Genomic DNA, 18,533 nt, shown 5'->3' on the forward strand with positions numbered 1-18,533 from the left:
AAACCAATGGCCCGGACGGCAATTATGTCATAGAAATTCGACTCGAAATCGTTCGTCCAAAGAACATCAATTAATTTGTGACAGACCATTCAGAAACACCCTGTATATCCTTATTGGTTTCCCCCAAAAATAAATTGAACCAACAAACTGTACATTTCTCCGAGTTTTCTCCCCTCTCTTATGGAATGCCTGAATGCAGCTCCATCTGTAAAAACCCCCAGGGACCAAAGAAAGACGTACTGTATACGGACAAGAAGAACTTTTCCAAACTTTGGCGCGCATCCCTTTTTTGTGTGTGTTTAATTTTCGTAACCATTCATTCTAACTAAATAACAAAGGTCTCTTATCCATTAATATTTTATGTATTTTGTTCCTCTACCGTGAAATTGGAAAGTAAAGAAATCTTTGTTATTTTACGAAGATAACTTTCACTTAGAGTGCGCGTTAGATATACGAGTAAACCGGGGTGTAATATGATCCTCCTGTGATCTAGTAGTTTTCCCTCTACCCAATTACGTTCCTGTATTTTAACCTTAAAGAAAACGTAGTTATTTTACAAATAAAATCCAAGTTTCACCAATGATGGAATATATATAAGAGTAAACCGGGGTGTAGTATGATCCTCCCATAATCTAGTAGTTTTCCCCCTGCTACTACGTTCCTGTAACTTAAGAAACACCTACGAGATGTATATAAATCTCGTAGGCGTTCGATAAACCCATGTTTTACCAATGAAGTTGGGTAAAAACCAAGGTGTAGTAGGATCCTACTATGATCTAGTAGTTTTCCCTCTACCTGCTACTATTACAGACTATTTAATATCATAACGTTCCTGATATATAACCTCAATTAAATTGTGTAATAATTTTACCAAGATAAACATAACTAAATACAGCATCTTCAATAAAAGCCCCACAGAAGGATATTTAGACAAATACCCCCCCCCCCCAGATTACAGTAAGATAACACTACACCTTAAGCTTTATATCACATACAAGTACACGTATATACAGGTTTTAAAACTAAGTTAAAATCCAACTTCATCGATTAAACTAATATACAGTTTTCAGACTAGGAGGATTGATACCATTTACACCAGGAGACGAGGCTACCTGGCATTGCACTTTGTCGTCCAAGTGGCCTCGGCTCCTGATGTAAATGGTATCAATTCTCCTTGTCTGAAAACTATGTATACTAAACTTAAACCATAACTGCCAAATAGAAATTATCCATAATCCCTGCAGGGGTATTTAGAGGGAAAACTTAGCAGACTAAACTTTAAGCTACTCCTATAAATTTTATATTAAATTCAAGTATATGTATGTATATACAGGAATTAAAACTAAGTTAAAATCGAACTTAATCGATTAGACTAATATATTAAGTAAACAGAATCTTTCCGAAACTAGCTCGAACGAACGGTGCACGATGCCCTTTACCAAACCAATTCGAGAATAATTGGCCCCTAATCTAAAACCAGGAAACCGGAAAAGGGGGGGGGGAGTTTGTGACTAATTGTGGGGCCCCCACCCTCTTACACACTCTCTCTTTCCTTTAACTCATTGGAGTTCAATTAGCCTTCGGGGGCCTCTTTCTGTGCCCAAGAGAGATTTCAAATAAGGTGCGGTACGTCCCACTCAAAAGGAATACTCTCGTATATGCCTGCCTAATAACCCCAAAATAGACGGATAACCGACAGCTTAATCGGTGGCCAAATCCGTTCGCGAAGTTAGGGTTAATAAAGGATTGTGTTAAAGAGTGAAATCGTGGCTAGGATAAATATTATTAGAAGTATATTAAATCGAAACGAACAAGAGCCAGCGTGCGAGCAGGGTTAGAATGATATTTTGCGATAGAAAATCGCTGAGCAATTTTTGCATTTCGCGACGCACGGTTTGAAATTGATAGACCAAAAGAAATCCATGACTTATACGACTTACGAAAAAATAAAAATCCATTACGAATCACTGACCACCAATCTTTCAAATCCTTGACTGATACCAGACCATTTTAGTTCATTTTCAAAATCCCTGTCCTCTTCCCTCCAATTTTTCAAATACCTGACGTATCCCAGACATTTTCCATCCATTTCTCAAATACCTGACTTATCCCAGAAATTTTCCATCCAATTTTTCAACTACCTGACTTATCCCAGACATTTTCCATGCAATTTTCAAATTTCTGACACATCCTTAATTAGCATTAGTTCATAAGATATGTTCCTAAGTATGACATATACTTCGCAATGCTACTCAGACTTACTGAGAACTAGTTCGAGAACGACAAGCGAGAATTGAGTAACTACACTCGGTTAGTTTTGCAGTCCATCTTTCTATTTAGTCTGTACTAAGCCTTTGACAGCGTCTAGCTCACCAGGCGTCACTTTAGCTAGAATCTTTGACCTACGTCACTTCAAGACAAGCTCCAGTTTGTAACCAGTGACAAACTTATGGAACATATCTTATGAACTAATGATGCTAGTTATAGACCCTCTCATTTGATAACTTTTAAGGCTTAATTAACTTCAAACGTAAAATATTTGACTTTATGGCAGGCGGACATCGAAGCTATACGAATAATTACGTTGTGTAATCAATGTTTCTTCCCGTTCCCGCGATTTAACATAGCGTAAATTTGATGCTTATGGCTGCTTTCAAACGACGCGTAAAATTGAATTTTAAAAGCGTCATCTATTTCGTGGGAATTTCCCCAAACCACAAAATTAACGATGCACTTTAATCCTATAGATATACTTAATTGACACGAAAGCGAAAATCCGTACAAGGCTTATCAATCAGGCCCTCAAACAAGGAAAATGGGCCCATGATCATAATAAAATGGCTTTAAATACGACGTCGAAATCACCCGGGATGTTTAAGTTTATCTTTGGTACACTCATTATATTTAATTTTAATCTATAAACAGTTTGTACGATATTTTGAGAATTTGCGCTGGTTAAGCCTAATATTAGGCTTAAGCTTCCCCTTATGGCTGGCTCTTAAAGGCTGCATCTTCCATTGATCTAAGGCCTAACAGAGACCGAGTCTGTGAGTGCCAACTGGGGTGTCATTTAAATCGTAAGGTCTCTAGAACTTAATGAGGTTTCGTCAAATAATTACACTGTAAAATTATAACACCCGTCGCGTAATGAGTGCCCTAAATTAGCGATTACAATGTTAATTACGATCTAAAATTTAATTCAATGAAGCTATTTTAATTTGAAAAAATAATTCAAGAGTCAAAACTTCAAAATAATGATTGCGGAAACGTTAAACTAAATAATAAAAGTAAGGTGAAAATCAGAGAAATTACTGTACAGACTACAGAAGTCCTTGTTTCTTAATGTTAATTAGAGTCAAAATTTTAATTGACTGTTTGAACGTTAATTAAATAACAATCCGATGAAAATAGAAAACAATTACTGTACATAAGTCCTTCTTTCTTATGACACGTGAATCTTTATCCTATCAAATTTAGAATGAAAAACATTCGAGTTTAATTGGAAAAAATTAATCTCGCTTTGTTTACATATCCGTCATTTTGTATATAGTTCTTGTTAATAAAAGAGACTGACGATACTCGAGATACCATAAGTTTATAAGGCATGTTCCATAAGTATGACACTACCTATAATTCGTAATGCTAGAGAATTACTGAGGGCATAGTTCGAGAACGACAAGCGAGAATTGTAGAATACAACCGGTTAGTTTTGCAGTCCATCTTCCTATTTAGTCTGTACTAAGCCTTTTGATAGCGCCAAAACCAGGCGTGGCTTTACGAGAATCTATGACGTTTCACCTACGTCACTTCATCACTAGCTCTTAGTAACCAGTGACAAACTAAAGACACCCACCTGTAAATAAGCCACAGGAAATCCTTTCGTAGACAAAACTTAAGATTATTATTATTATTATTATTAAACTTATGCCAGATATCTCATGAACTTATGGTATACAGTATACGTCTATTTTGGTTTGGCGAGCCATCCAAAACAAAGTTTACTCTATCCTTCATTCAAGTACGATAGGGAATGACACTCTGGGATTGGGCCAAAAATCGATACTAACAAAACGCAATCTTTAATTGTGTTCGGGTCCTTTCTAAGGATGATCCTAGGTCGATATTACCGCCCGGAGAATCAACTAGACTGAATGAAGCTTCCCCAAAAATTAATAAATCTGCAGGAGTCAACCAAGCACACGCTTCGGACACCAAAACCCTTGCGCTCATATTAAAAATAAGAGTACAACGAAGAAGAGAGAGAGAGGGGGTAGCTTTAGAAATAAATAATACAAGCTTTTCTGTCATAAAAGACGACCTCGAGCTTTTCAAATGATTATTCCTTTAGTATCCCTTTGTATCCATTTTTGATACCGCTTTTTCAGCGTCAAGAACAACGACACCTGAGGGAATGATAGCTCAGCTAACCATAGATAAAATTTAACGAGGCCGAAAAAAAACCAAAATACGCGCGCGGAAATCACGCCATTACAAAAATACAAAAATGAGAAATAAATATAGCGTCGGAACTAGCCGGAGGCGGTGAAATAAAATAGGAGATTAGATATTTAGGATACGCTTTTTCTTTCAAAATATCCGCTGTACAGGGTGCTACAAAAATAATGTGGTATTATACCGAAGTATAGTTTTGTCTATTTGAGATTTTGAGTGGAAAATGTAACTTCTATGACATTTTGCACTAAGGGGTACCGTTTTTTAAGTTTATTAGTGTTGTACGGACGACCCCTTAATTGAATCAACGTTATCTTTCAGTTTCTTACAAAACGTTTATGAATAACCCCTGAATACGGCGGCCCTTGGAGCAAAACGTCATAGACATTACATAATTATCGACTAAAAATCGATTTTTCCACATTATTTCGATCACGTAATTACCCTTTTTGTAACACCCTGTATTTTAATCCAATATCAACCCACATTTACCTTAAGCCTCGGCTAGTTCGTGAAAAATCTGGATGACTTATTGAAAACGACACCTATACACTACTGTAGTGTTTAGCTAAATATATATATTTGTTTAGTTATTTAGTTATATATTTCTTTCAATGGATTCTATTTATTGAAGTTAGTTTGTTTTCCGGTACTCTTATTTCAAAGCCTCCAGGCCTTTGCTTTATTCCTTTTGAATCTTAAGCTTACATAAAGGCTAAGCCTAACAATCTGAGAGTGACAGTCAACGTTTCTATAATTGAGTTGAAACAGCAAGGAGATATACAGGGTGTTCTAAAAGTACAGTGCTTTCTATGGGAAATCGATGTTAAGACGAAAATGTAACTTCTGTGATATTTTTCTGTAAGGAACAACGTTTACGATTGAATTGTTTTACGGATGACCCCTTAAATTTAATTAAGACTAAGAAACATAAATACAATTATTTTTAATTAAAATCAAGGGGTCATGCACAAGACACTCCAATCGTAACTTTTAAACGGTGTCAATTAGGGCAAAATGTCATAGAAGTTATATATTTGACCTATAATTCTCCTCTTTGGAACACCCTGTACTATATAGAGTATAGTTCTAAATTACCTCAAACCTGATCTTGAATTAGGTTTAATTCCGTCGGTAATACGCCTCTAAGAACTAACGTTTCAGAGACGACGCTTTTACATAATTAAGGCTTCCGAAATCTACTAATTAATTTGTAATACGGAACTCTAATTACCAGGATATCCGCGGTTCGGTGCGGTACGGCGTATCAAAATCTAGATTCTATTAAGATTGTTTAATAATAGATCAGTCGTTCGTAGGTCTCACCGAAACCATTTAGGCTTAAATTTTAGATCGTGTTTTGCACGACTTAAGCCTTGGTCTATTTACCAACCCCAGTTAAACGTGGCTCGTGTGTGTATATGTATATACCGAATAAATTAATTTTTAATTGCAATTCCCTTTTAAAATTAATTAAAAATCTTAACCCCACACCAATTTAAGTTAAATTAGTCTCCGACCATTACTTCATTCTGGGACATTATCATTAACTTTTTACTCGTGATACTTGGAGTAATTACTCTCCCGAATGTATACTTTCATCTGGTATCTTCAATCTTAATATATCTACATTAGAATTAAAGTTATAATCAAATATGTGATTGGAAAAATAAATATTCCACGCCTACAAGGTGACTTCCCCACGTAACACACGTGTAAGACGTGATAAACACTTCTACAGGGGCTATGGGAAAATACATAGACTTAAAACCCCCGAATGTCGGCTCGCGCTAAGTACATTAAGAAAAATAAATAAATTGTATAAAAACTTTAGAAGTAGATAAACCGAAAACTATCGAAAGCTTTTCTTTTCTATAAGCTTGCAAATATTTCAGTGATCGATCATACAATAATAATAAGTATTCTTTCTTTTCAATATACAAACAGATTTGAGAGATAGTGCTTGGATATTTTGATAAAAAAAAAGGCTTACCCGATGGAAGTTGTATCTTCCTCCATCAGAGAAAATATTCGCTTTCAGGATTTTAAAAAGCTGCCGCTCTCGAATTCCGATGTCATCGATCTTTAGGGCTTTAGAACTTGTCGAGGGACGAGAGCTAGCCTTTCTGAATAAAATCCACATCATCAGGGGTCAAGAAAGGTCAAAACATCGCCATCATCACCGCAAAAAATATATATCCATCCACACCCTGAAAAAGATACGGCTCATTAGGCACTGAATTTTTTTTTAACATTTTTTTAGATATCAACTATTCTTATCTCTTAGCCAAACTTTAAAATATTTCAGGGTTTGAAATAAACTCGATAGAATGACTTTTTTAGACTTTTGAGATTTAAACACCAACGTGTATTTTATAGTCTGTAGTTTTACTTAAGAGCAGTTAACCAATTTACGGATGGGAAGGTGAAACTGCTCTTGGTGATAAATATATATAATGGTAATTAACAAAGTTAAGGAAGATACCTAGGAAATTAAGGAATAACTAAGATAATTAAGGAACAAATTTGGAAAAATAAGGAATATCTCAGATAATTAAGGAAGAATTCGAGGAAAATAAGGACTATTTCAAAATAATTAAGGAAGAATTTTAGGAACATAAGGAATACCTAAGACAATTAAGGAAGAAATTGAGGAACATAAGGAATATTTTAAGATAAATAAGGAAGAAATCCATTAAATTACGGTATAACTAAGATATTAAGGAAAAACCTAGAAAAATATGGATGGAGGAAATTGAGCAAAAAATTTTAAAAATATGAAAAGACCTGGAAAATTCTCAGTAAACCCCCCCCCCCTTACACAAAAAAAAACACAAAAAGCTAAAAGTTACACATCAAATTTATAAACGAAATTTAAAGAGATTCCCTGAAAAGGAAAAACAAACCCACGCATTTACTTTATCAGGACATAAAAACGTATGTAATATTTCTCAGAAAATTGATAAGAAAGCGATAGAAAAAGGAAGGATAATAAGCAGCCATATCTTTTTTCTTTCTCTCCAAGAGTTTTTATTAAGAAATGCTCAAAAAATCTCGGTTACTCTTAAAAACGAACGATTTCCATCGATAAAATTACTAGCCGTAAAGTGGCGGCAACGATCAATCAATTTTAGGAACTTGGGGAGAGTGGGTGGGTGGGGGGAACCATACGGATATTCTCTTTCCCCAAATAATAATAGATATTAAAGGCGTAAAGAGAATGATTGATTTCCTCCGTAATAAGGTTAAACGAACCAAATATAAAGTGTTCCTCTAATTCTTTCGAATCATTTTTTAAGGTTTAATATCTATATTTTTCATACATCAGTTGAATTCAATATAATCAAATATTTATAATATAGTTATTTTGATTTAATATATTGGACGTTGTATATACGTATAAATTGACACGGGCAGGTTGTGTATACAGGGTGTTTCGGATAAGTCTGATATAAATTAAGAGGAGATATTTTGAGTGGAAAATGTAATCTCTAAGACATTTTGTCGTCCGGGCCACTGCTTTCAAGTTAAGTTTGGAGTGTTTCACGGATGACCCCCTTACATTTAATTAAGAAACAGAAAAACAATGCGAAAGTTAAGGGGTCATCCCTAAAACACTCAAATCATAACTCGAAAACAGTGGCCCTTAGAACAAAATGTCTTAGAACATTTTCAAGTCAAAATCTCCCAAAGAACATCCCTCTTAACTTATGGGAGACTTACAAGAAACACCCTGTATGTATCCATATCACGTGGAGATTGTAGATTCGTATCCATATTATGCTTACTTTTGAAAGTGGTGTCACGTGGATTTAGGTTATAATTTTAGTTTATGAAAGGAAACCTTGTTAGGAAAAGAAGATCCTAGACCCTTAACAACGATACAGAACTTTTACTTCCCGCTATAACCTTTTTCCGCACGTGCTATCACGTGGTTGCGGGTGATAATTTAAGTTTATGGTAGGAAAAATACTAAAACATCCTATCGACCCTTCTGGGATATACAGAACTTTTATTTCCCACCATAATAACAGGTTGTTTTTCTTCATAAAACTTTATACGGTAACAAATGGCTTCTGTACACTATATTTCTATCTAGTTTTGGAAGCACTTCATTCTAAAGTGCTTGCGAGCTGATCAAATTACTACGCTACAAAAAGTCGCTCGTAGAACAAAGTAAAATGATGACTCAAAAAGAACTCAAATAATGTAAAAGTTGAAACACTACACGAGGAAAGCATTACTTCTTAAGCCTACTTGGAAAAAATAGGCTTAGCTAGTTTGCAGATGTCAAATAGGACTCGAAATGAACTCAAACAATATGGAAGTTGAAATACTACACGAGTAAAAGTATCAGTTCTTAAGGCTACTTGGACAAAATAGGCTTAGACATGAATTTATATACTAACATGAATATCTATCAGGTTACCCTATTAGACCGAAAGGAACGCCCATAATACCAAAGGTTTCCTTCTTACTAATTTACATCACTCGAGTTACGCTATTTGAGAGTGGACAATAGGGTAAAGTTAGCATAAGTTCATAAGATATGTTCCGTTTCATAAGTTTGTCATTGGATACTGAGAGCCCGTCCTGTGATGTGGGTCATAGATTCTTGTAAAGCGACGCCTGGTGAGGCGCTATCAAAAGCTAATAGGTCCTACAGACTAAATAGGAAGATGGAGAGTGCAGAACCGCGTGTAGTCAATTCTCCCGTCGTTCTTGAACCAGCCCTCAGTAAGTCTCTAGCATTACGAAGTATAGGTAGTGTCATACTTATGGAACATATCTTATAAACTTATGATGCCAGTGAATAAATTCATGGCTAAGATAGTTTGCAGACGTCATGCCTATAATATATGCCTGAGATAAGTTTAAAATATAATGTCCTAATAACAACGAGTTGACGTTCTTAACAAGAACGTGCTTGGAATACGAGGATCCCATTATTTTAATAACAACTATCATAAAACTCAAACAATCTAGCGAAAAATTCAAACGAATACTTTGAAAAAAATCCAATTCTAAATCACGTTCAAGGCTATTACCTGGAAAATAAATGTTACGTAAACCAAAGCATAAGGCAGCCGAGTCTTAACTTATTTCGAATTCAATCGGAAGAAATAAAATAAGTCTGGATTTTGTTCCGCTATTTTTCTTTTCGGAGCTACTTTTATGGCTTAGGTTATCGAAGCGCGTAGAAGAAAAGAAAGAAAGAAAGAATGCGATGGGGGAAAAATGTCCGTTTAAGAGGTTGCTAATGGTCCAACTATACTACTCGTTTCCGAATGTTGTTCTAGCTTCGGGTAATTAAGCCAAGCCGAGCGCTAATTGAACTTCGAGGGAACAACGACGTAAGGGCCCCTTTTAAGCCTTAGATAAAAAAAGAAAACCTATTGCATCACCAGCCGGGAAATCCGGTAAAAAATAGTAAAACATAAGTTAGTACTTGTCTTATCATGCATGAGGAACCTTCATGGACAATATTTTTGGGGAAACGTAAGAAGAAAAAAAACTAAGGCCTCTCAAAGTGACCTAAAAATCTTTTTGACTAAAATTTTAAATGAAGCTGCTACATTCTAGTGGGAATACAAACACCTAGCAGGAAACATTGCGTCCCTGTTAAGTTCCATGCGGGTTTTGTAGGCATGACTAGGGAACCTTTCGTCACGTGTTATATTTCTGACGCCTTTTTAACTGTTATTTCATAGAATGGTAGCAACGCGAGGTCTGGCACGCGCAAGGTGAAATGAGATAAGATGGTGTGGAAATGAAGATGGGCGACCTTCAGCATGCACCGAAACCTAACCAGTGTACCTCGCGCACGCCCCACCCTTCGGCAGGCGATTTTTAAGTGCTGCCGCGTAGTGTCATTGCATTTGTATAAGAAGTATATTATATACTTCTTATATATATATATACTGTATATATAGCTTCTATTTTTAAGAGAGAGGGGACGTCCTTTACGATTCCGTACCTAAACGCCCAAAGAGGATGCTGGGAGGACTTGAGTACCGTTCCGTAGGCGGGGGTACAGAAGCAACGTTATAGGTATGCGGGTTGCCACTCCACCCGTTTCTCTCTCCTTGAAGGTGCAACAGGCAGCGAGATAGATCATTTGCGAGCAGGTAAAATTCGTCATACGTAATGACTAGGCTATAGCTCCTACCACAAAATTCGCCTTGATATGTTGAGAAAATGGATGGACACACAATGATTCCTATTGGCTGTATGTATTCCTGATTCTACGTTAAGTGAATTAACTTTCCTAAAGTGTCTGTTAAAATGTATCCCGCCACCTTTATATTCCACTCTAAACGTTTCAATTTGATCTTGGAAAGGACATAGGCCTATAGTTTCTTTTAACACTAGCGTGCTAGACTGAGTAAGAAGTAAGCGATTCAAGCTCGTTCACCCGTTCCCGTTTTAGGCTCAAAAACTTAAATTTTCGGGCGTTTTTTTAAAAAAGAAAATCGGTGAAAATTGAGAAAGCTCGCGCAACATACAATTGAGGTGTCTAACACCACACTTCAAAGACTAACAATCCACTATTCTAACCCTAGCTGTTTACCTATGAAAGTATCCGACCCTACCAAGGGCGATGGAAAGCTCCATTGAGCAGTTAGTCGCTTAGAAAACGCGCGCCAAATAAAAGAAAGAAAAAAGTGCGGGCTCAAACAAAAAGAAAAAAAAACACAATAAGTTCCCCTAGAAACTAAAAAAAGAGCATCGTGGTGATATGGGTCACTAAGCCTTGGAATATTTCTAAGGGCATTCCATTCCACGATAAGAAGAGTCGTCCCCTAAACCCCTATCCAACCCATCATGCACTTCGGTTGGTCACCGTGGCTACAGAAGGACTATCTCTCAACTGGCTGGAAGAAGCGGTGGGACACAATGCCAAGCACTATTCAGTTTGTCCCGCAAAGCAACTTGAATTGAGAGAAACTGCATTTTCTAAGATAACCCAAGCATGGTGGTGGTTACTATCTACGTGGTATTAATTCGTCCTTTACAGATGGACAAGGTCTCAGAATTGTCCAAAGAATGAATGGCTTGAATAAAGTGAGCCGAATAAGTTCTATCTCTTCCTTGGGAAAGGAAAGTACCGCTTTTTTTTCTACTCACTCACTATAGATCCGTGAGAAATATCACATGGGTTCCCATAAGCCGAGGGTTAGTGACAGAGCATTCGTTCGTTTGTTTCTTAATACCAAAGGATTCCAAACGATAAAGCTCCATTACTCCCGAAGAAATATCAATAGTTGTATCAGAAGCAACATGCAAAACAATACAGAATATCCCCTGAACTTGGATGTAAATTAATTTCTAAGCCTTGGTGCAATTTGTTTACTTTGCTTTACCAGGGATAGATTTAATTTTAGAAGTAGGAATGGAGAACGGTCAGTATTTACTTCAGTCCGACTCATAGCCCGCTAAAAAAGCCCCTCCCTCCAACACGAAATGAAAAGTTTAGATTATCTAATTGGCTCACTTAAACTACGTTTTGATGACGTTGCTGACGGAGACGGCGAAAAATACGCGATTCCTTTTTATCTCTGTCGCTATGACCCACCTCTTCTTTCATACCCCCCATTCCTACTTCAAAAATTAAATCTATCCCTGGCTCTACCAAACCTAAAAAATCAACTCTTTAGTTAATTGAGTACACCATTATAATTTAAGTAACCGAATACTTGCAAGCAAAATTACGCAACTCTGAGCAAGTAAAAGGACACCTCAACTGTTCTTAATTAAAAGCAGGACGTTTCTGATAAGTATGCCATAAATTTAAGGGTCATCTGCGTTCCTTGGGTCAAACTGAGTGGAAATTGTCAAAGAGTATGGATGGGGTCTGCAACATTTTAGTTACGCAGATATGGGCTCCTAAAGCAAAGAAATATTTAGTCTTCAATTGGCCTTATTCCTGATCAACGCCACCGAGGCGTAGCGGCGACTTTTGGAACTATAATAATACGGTAGCCAATCAGATGTGGCGCTGGAGTCGATATACTCTGATGGAGATCTGTTATTTTCTCTGTTTTGATTATTACCGCTTCAACTTCAAAAAAACATGTTTTAAATAATTATTATTAACCGAATAATCTCCAAATAGACCAAAATCGAATGAAAACTTACTCCGAAAGTCTTATTTCATAATATTAGACAGAATAAGAAAGGTAAAATCAACTTTTAATACTTTTGAAACCATATCGCTTGTTAAGCCTTGGCTATTCACGTGATTCAAAATAGAGAAAATAACAGATCTCCATCAGAGTCCATCGGCTCCAGCGCCACCTCTGATTGGCTACCGTATTATTATAGTCCCAAAAGTCGCCGCTACGCCTCGGTGGCGTTGATCAGGAATAAGGCCAATTTAAGAAAGTTCTTGAACGTTTTTTATATTCTCTGTCAAAAGGCTGACATTCCTGAAACCCTTTTTTCCCGTTGGCATGAAGAACAGCAACATTTTTCTCAAAGCGTTGGTCCTATCTATCTTGTATTATCCATTCATTCTGAACAAAACCAAAAAAATCAATATATTCATGGTATACTAAACTACATTCCTTGATAGTGATAGTAAATCTCCGGAAAAGCACTTTGTAAACTTGTGTACATTGTGTACGAAAAAAATGTTAGAGGATGTCACGACACTAGGGTCTCGACAAATATGTTTTGACTTACTCTACAAGCGAAGTAGTTTACGCGATACGTTTGGTCTGGCGAGAAATATGGGACGACACAAGCCATGCACGCCAGAAGAAGAGAAAGGGCAGTGTAAACAGATGACCATCATTATTATAAGGGATGCTTTCAGATTGTTGAAGATAGCGTCATCAAAAATATTACATTGCCGAAAGAGCCTCTTGCTTTAGACATTAGAGAAAATTTACCTCTTGAAGAGCTCCAGGAGTCAGCTATAGTTCTTGGAAATTTCAAACCAAGCAGGCCTGGTACATATATCTTACAGGGCACCGTTGTCAAAGGAACCCAAGGAATGCTGGGAGTGTCTGGACACAAGAACGTATTTAAATAATAACTTTCATTCATCCCCAATGAAAAATATTAATTTTATAACTCGGAGGAATGTTTTGCTTTCACTGCTGTAATTAACGTTTTAAATAAAGTAAAAGATTGCATGGCAATTAGGCTTAGCAAAGATTAAAGCGATAGTCTTAACAATCATCTTCCCTTTGTACCGAGTCTTTGTAACGTAAGTTGTTGCGGTTGACATTACCTATCCCCAACGTTTAGGGTTTAGGAAGAGAAGTATCAAATCCCGATTGACTACAGTGGGTATAGATACAGGAAAACGGGGATGTTTGCTATAACGTCACTTTCAATGTGAGAAAACGCCTTTAAAAGAGCGCGTTATCGACTCTGACGTTTCTATATAGGGACCTTTCCTCATCAGGATATATATATACCGACACAATGAATGTATCTCTCCACCCCTCCCTCCCTCCCTCTCTCCGTTCTCCCTTTCTCTCTCTCATCCTGGATAAGAGATCCGAACTGCTCTTCATCCTCTTTCCTGAAGAGGACGGAATGCAATGGAAATGAAAAGAGAGAGAGAGAGAGAGAGAGAGAGAGAGAGAGAGAGAGAGAGAGAGAGAGAGAGAGAGAGAGAGAGAGAGAGAGAGAGAGAGAGAGAGAGAGAGAGAGAGAGAGAGAGAGAGAGAGAGAGAGAGAGAGAGAGAGAGAGAGAGAGAGAGAGAGAGAGAGATGAGGATGCTCTCTATTCCGACTTGGATAGATTCACTGCAGGACGGATGAAATCAACTTGGCTTGGAATTTATGGGAATGGGATTATACCAGAAAAGGAGGATGAAGTACATTAGAGTCTTCAGAGAGTAAATACTCCTTGAATGAATTGCCGAGAATTATACACGGTACAAGCTGGCGGAGTCTCAGTTTATACGCTATATAGGTTAATTAGATTAAAATTTCTATATCTATTCCAACCCCATTTATCGTATTTATATCCTGGGATTGAAATAATTAATAATATTGATAATCCAACAACCTGTAGAGGTTTGAGCGTGACAAGTAATTAACTAAATGGTGTTAATTGATTTTATTTTAGATTAGAGAGAGAGGAGGCCAGGTGCATACCTAGAAGTCGTGGGAATTGAATATTTCCGAGCGGGGAGACACGATGTTCGGAGCGAGAGTGGAAAATATGGTGGTATACGTCAATATTCTAAATTTAATGGTCTTCGTCACTTCAATTACGAAGTAAGTAAACGAAATATTGAAATAGAAATTTATTTTTTAAAACTGCATCTTAGATTTTTACGGAATTTCAATTTCTAAACCTAAAACCGCTCAAAAGAGATAACAGACTGCTAAACAAAATCGCTAAAACTTCCTTAATTTAAATTTAGCACTTCCCATCAATTGAATAAAATTCAGCTCACCAAATTTCGCTGATAACTTAATTAAATTTAAAAAAAAATAAAAAGAAACCCAAGCACTTGCGGTGACTTTTGAGATAAATAATTTCGAATTCGGATCAAAAGAAGCCGCCGAAATTTAAAAAGATAAACAAATAACTTAGTTCCTCTTATTAATGAAACCACAAAACCAACCAACTTTCTTTAATTAATCAGTAAGAGAGTATCTATCGTTATCTTAATTAGATATTCTAGAATTAAAAGAAATGGGAAAAGTTTTCTCCAAGTATATAATTAATGAATCTACGCCAAAATAAAAAACAAAAGACTTTTTCGCGCGCATTTTCTTTATAGGTGTCGAGCCTCTTTGGATTTTGATAAAATACTACCGGAAAACCCGAGAGATTATGATAATCTCCAACCTCCAGGTAATCTACATGGATTAATTTAAGTAATTAAATATAGAGAGAAGGGGGGCTAGATTAATTTCTCTTAACTTTCAGGAAAGCCTACTGTGGTTCATTTCCACGTTACGGTGCTAAGTATCGATACGATAGATGAAGGATCTATGGTAATTTAGGATTATACAGGGTGTTTCTGATAAGTCTGGCATAAATTAAGGGGGATGTTCTTTGGAAGATTTTGAGTCGAAAATGTAACTTCTATCGCCATTTTGCCAAGTTGAGATTGTCCAGTGTATTTTACGGATGACCCCCTTAAATTTAATTAAGAAACTCAAAGACAATGGTTTCTAATTTAATTAAGGGGTCACCCCTAAAACACTCAAGAAAACAGTGTCGCTTGTGGCAAAATGGAGATTTTCGACTCAAAATTGATTTCCCAAAGAACATTCCCCTTAATTTATGGCAGACTTATAAAAAAGACCGAGGCTTACAAAGGAATTGGGTTACAGACGTACGTGGCGGACATATTCATGTCGCAAAGTTGGAGGGATAATCGTTTAAAATTGCCCGAAAATATGACGTCCAACTATCGATTGCTTCCATTAAGTTGGTTAAAAAGAATGTGGAGACCGGATAGTTTCTTCAAGAACGCCAAAAGGGTCACTTTTCAAGAGATGACCATACCTAATCACTATATATGGTTATACAAAAATAAAACCATTCTCTATATGGTCAAGTAAGTAATCTTTTGTTACGATTCTGCAGGGGGGGGGATACATTATTCCTAGAAAGATATTCGTAAAACGTGGAGCAATTATTCCATTGAATATCTAGTTTCACGTGGTACAGTAGCTTTAGTTTTACCATAAGTTTATAAGATATGTTCCACAAGTATGACATTACCTATACTTCGTAATGCGAGAGACTTACTAAGAGCTAGTTCAAGAACAACAATCGAGAATTGCAAACTACACTCATCTTCCTATTTAGTCTGTACTAAGCCAGGCGTGGATTTACGAGAATCTATGACGTTTCAGATGCGCCATTTAATGACAAACTCTCAGTAACCATTGACAAACTTATGAAACATATCTTATGAACTTATCTTTTTACTCTAAGCTATAGGTCGAACGTTATAACGAGTGGCCTGTTTGCATTTTGTTCGTCGTAACGAAATATAAATGGGAAAGCCACGAAACTTAGAGCAATTACTCTACTGAATATCTAATTTCAAGTGGTACCTTCAGATCAAAAATTATCATCAGGGTTATGTTTTAATTACTTAACACAATGAGGAAAGCCACGAAACTCAGAGCAATTACATAATGGAGTATCTATTTTACCATGGTACCTTCAGTTATCTACAATACGTTTAAAGAAATAACCAAATTTCTTACGTAAAAACTTAATTTAAGAAACTAATAAAACTTGTACTGATTTAACCTCTATCTCTATTAAGTTTCCTAAGTCATGAATCCCCAGATTAAATCGTAACTTTCAACGAAGTTATTATGTTTTCAATGAAATGGAACGATTGGAAATCTTGTATATATCTATAGATAAAGCCTCTATCAACAAGATAAGACAAGTTTTCAAGAGAGATAGATAAAGATGGAGATACAATATTTTTTTTATCGTTCCTTCATGAAAGACTCGGGGTTTATTTCTCCCGTATCTTTTATCCTATGAGGCAATTTTGTCAGAGAGACGGGTATTATTAAACGGACGTACCCGGAAAACACTAAAGTGTATATAGAAAAGGGGCGCAAGAAGCGAAAAGAAAAAAAGAAGAAGAAACTAAATAAAACGGAGGAAGACAAACGAAACGCATCAAAAACGCGTTTGCTTCCCCACTCGAATTCCAATAACCAGGGGGATGACCCCAACGCCCCACAAAATCCATCCTCTTCATCCCCCCTATCGTAAAAACAAACGGGACTAAAATAATATTTCCCAAGATGAGAACGTACCACGCTTATGGGAATAAGACGGCAACCTAACCACCGCCGTAGTCTTCGTGTCATAGTTTATTTTTAGGTTAGGTTTATGTTAGATACATTGGGGTGAGGTTTAATTTACGCTAGATCAGGCTCAGGTTAGATTTAGGATTAATTTAGGTTAGATTCCACGCAAGTTATATTTAGGTAGGGTTAGGCTAGATCAGGCTTGGGTTAGGTTTGTGTCAGATTCAATGGTGGTTAGGTTTGTGTCAGATTCAATGGTGGTTAGGTTTGTGTCAGATTCAATGGTGGTTAGGTTTGTGTCAGATTCAATGGTGGTTAGGTTTAAGTGAGATTGGGCTTAGGTTAAGTTTGTGTTAGATAAGATTCAATGGTGGTTCGGTTTAAGTCAGATTAGTCTTAGGTTAGGTTTCTAACACAAACTTAACCTAAGCCCAATCTCACTTAATTCAATGTATGTTAGCTTTAGGTTAGGTCTGTGTTAGATTTAATGGTGGTTGGGTTTAAGTCTGATTAGGCTTAGGATAGAGTCGGTGGAGGGGAGTTTGGTCGGGTTGCCTTCTTCTAACTACGCTTACAACTAACTTTCCTTAGTTATAATATATATAAGAGTTAAGTATTGAACCAAAATAAGTGGAGTGAAAGGCAGGGATTTATAAGTCCCTACGCAAGCTTTACGCTTCACACGAAGGCTTGCCAATGGATTTTTCTCCAAATGAAAACTGGTTTCTGGAAATACGAAATATGGAACGCATTGGATATTTTTTGGGTTACCGAGTTAGACGTATAACAAATAAATTCTTGTTATACCATAAGAAATTTTGAACCCTCAATGTTTTTCTTTCATGTCAACCACGTTACGAGTTTCTCTGAAATTCTTCCTTCCATCTTTGGTTTCGTTTCTCTTCAAGGTTAACGTTACTTCTGTCTTGCGCCATGAAATTCGAAGCATATCCGCACGACACTCAAATGTGTTCCTTGAAAATTGAAAGCCGTGAGTGGTGTTGACGTGACACGTTTTCTTATTAAACAACTGTAGTGACTCGTAGTAACGTGGGCGTTGCTCGTACACATCCCTGGCAACAATCCTCTACCAGCGGAAATGTTTGATGCCATTTTTCCATCTATTTCAGTTTCCTACACGACAGACGACTTGAAATTCGACTGGGAGGAGGAGACACCCTTAGTTGTTGACGAGTTCATAGCGTTACCGCAACACAATCTGGTGGACACCACCCTGGGCGATTGCACTCAAGTGTATTCAACAGGTATGACAATACAGCTCCTACCGAAATTATCTTTAAGCCTACTTTTGTACG

At 36.7% G+C, this 18,533-nt stretch overlaps 2 protein-coding genes across 6 annotated transcripts in view; one reads left to right on the forward strand and one right to left on the reverse strand.

The window, feature by feature from the left end:
- LOC149610136 (glycine receptor subunit alpha-2-like) overlaps positions 1-18,533 on the reverse strand; it is a 157,682-nt gene that overhangs the window by 115,129 nt on the left and 24,020 nt on the right. For all 4 annotated transcript variants that reach the window (XM_089858975.1, XM_089858973.1, XM_089858972.1 and 1 more), the window contains one exon: positions 6,446-6,662. The gene's annotated coding sequence lies outside the window, so the exon portion shown is untranslated. The remainder of the gene's footprint in view (positions 1-6,445; positions 6,663-18,533) is intronic.
- Positions 1-18,533, forward strand: part of LOC149610138 (glycine receptor subunit alpha-2-like) — a 53,390-nt gene that overhangs the window by 34,082 nt on the left and 775 nt on the right. The window contains exons 1-7 of one of the 2 annotated variants that reach the window (XM_089858979.1): positions 14,026-14,383; positions 14,540-14,691; positions 15,204-15,277; positions 15,353-15,420; positions 15,763-15,989; positions 18,126-18,208; positions 18,348-18,482. In XM_089858979.1, the coding sequence (XP_089715105.1) occupies positions 14,612-14,691; positions 15,204-15,277; positions 15,353-15,420; positions 15,763-15,989; positions 18,126-18,208; positions 18,348-18,482 (667 nt within the window). In that variant the 5' untranslated portion in view covers positions 14,026-14,383; positions 14,540-14,611. Of the gene's footprint in view, positions 1-14,025; positions 14,384-14,539; positions 14,692-15,203; positions 15,278-15,352; positions 15,421-15,762; positions 15,990-18,125; positions 18,209-18,347; positions 18,483-18,533 lie in introns of those variants that run through there. The other variant, XM_089858978.1, reaches the window with a different exon arrangement.

Source organism: Phalangium opilio, unplaced genomic scaffold (assembly GCF_054372755.1).
Source record: "Phalangium opilio isolate 3A_F unplaced genomic scaffold, DU_Popi_V2 ptg000329l_1, whole genome shotgun sequence".
Taxonomy (NCBI): Eukaryota; Metazoa; Arthropoda; class Arachnida; order Opiliones; family Phalangiidae; genus Phalangium; species Phalangium opilio.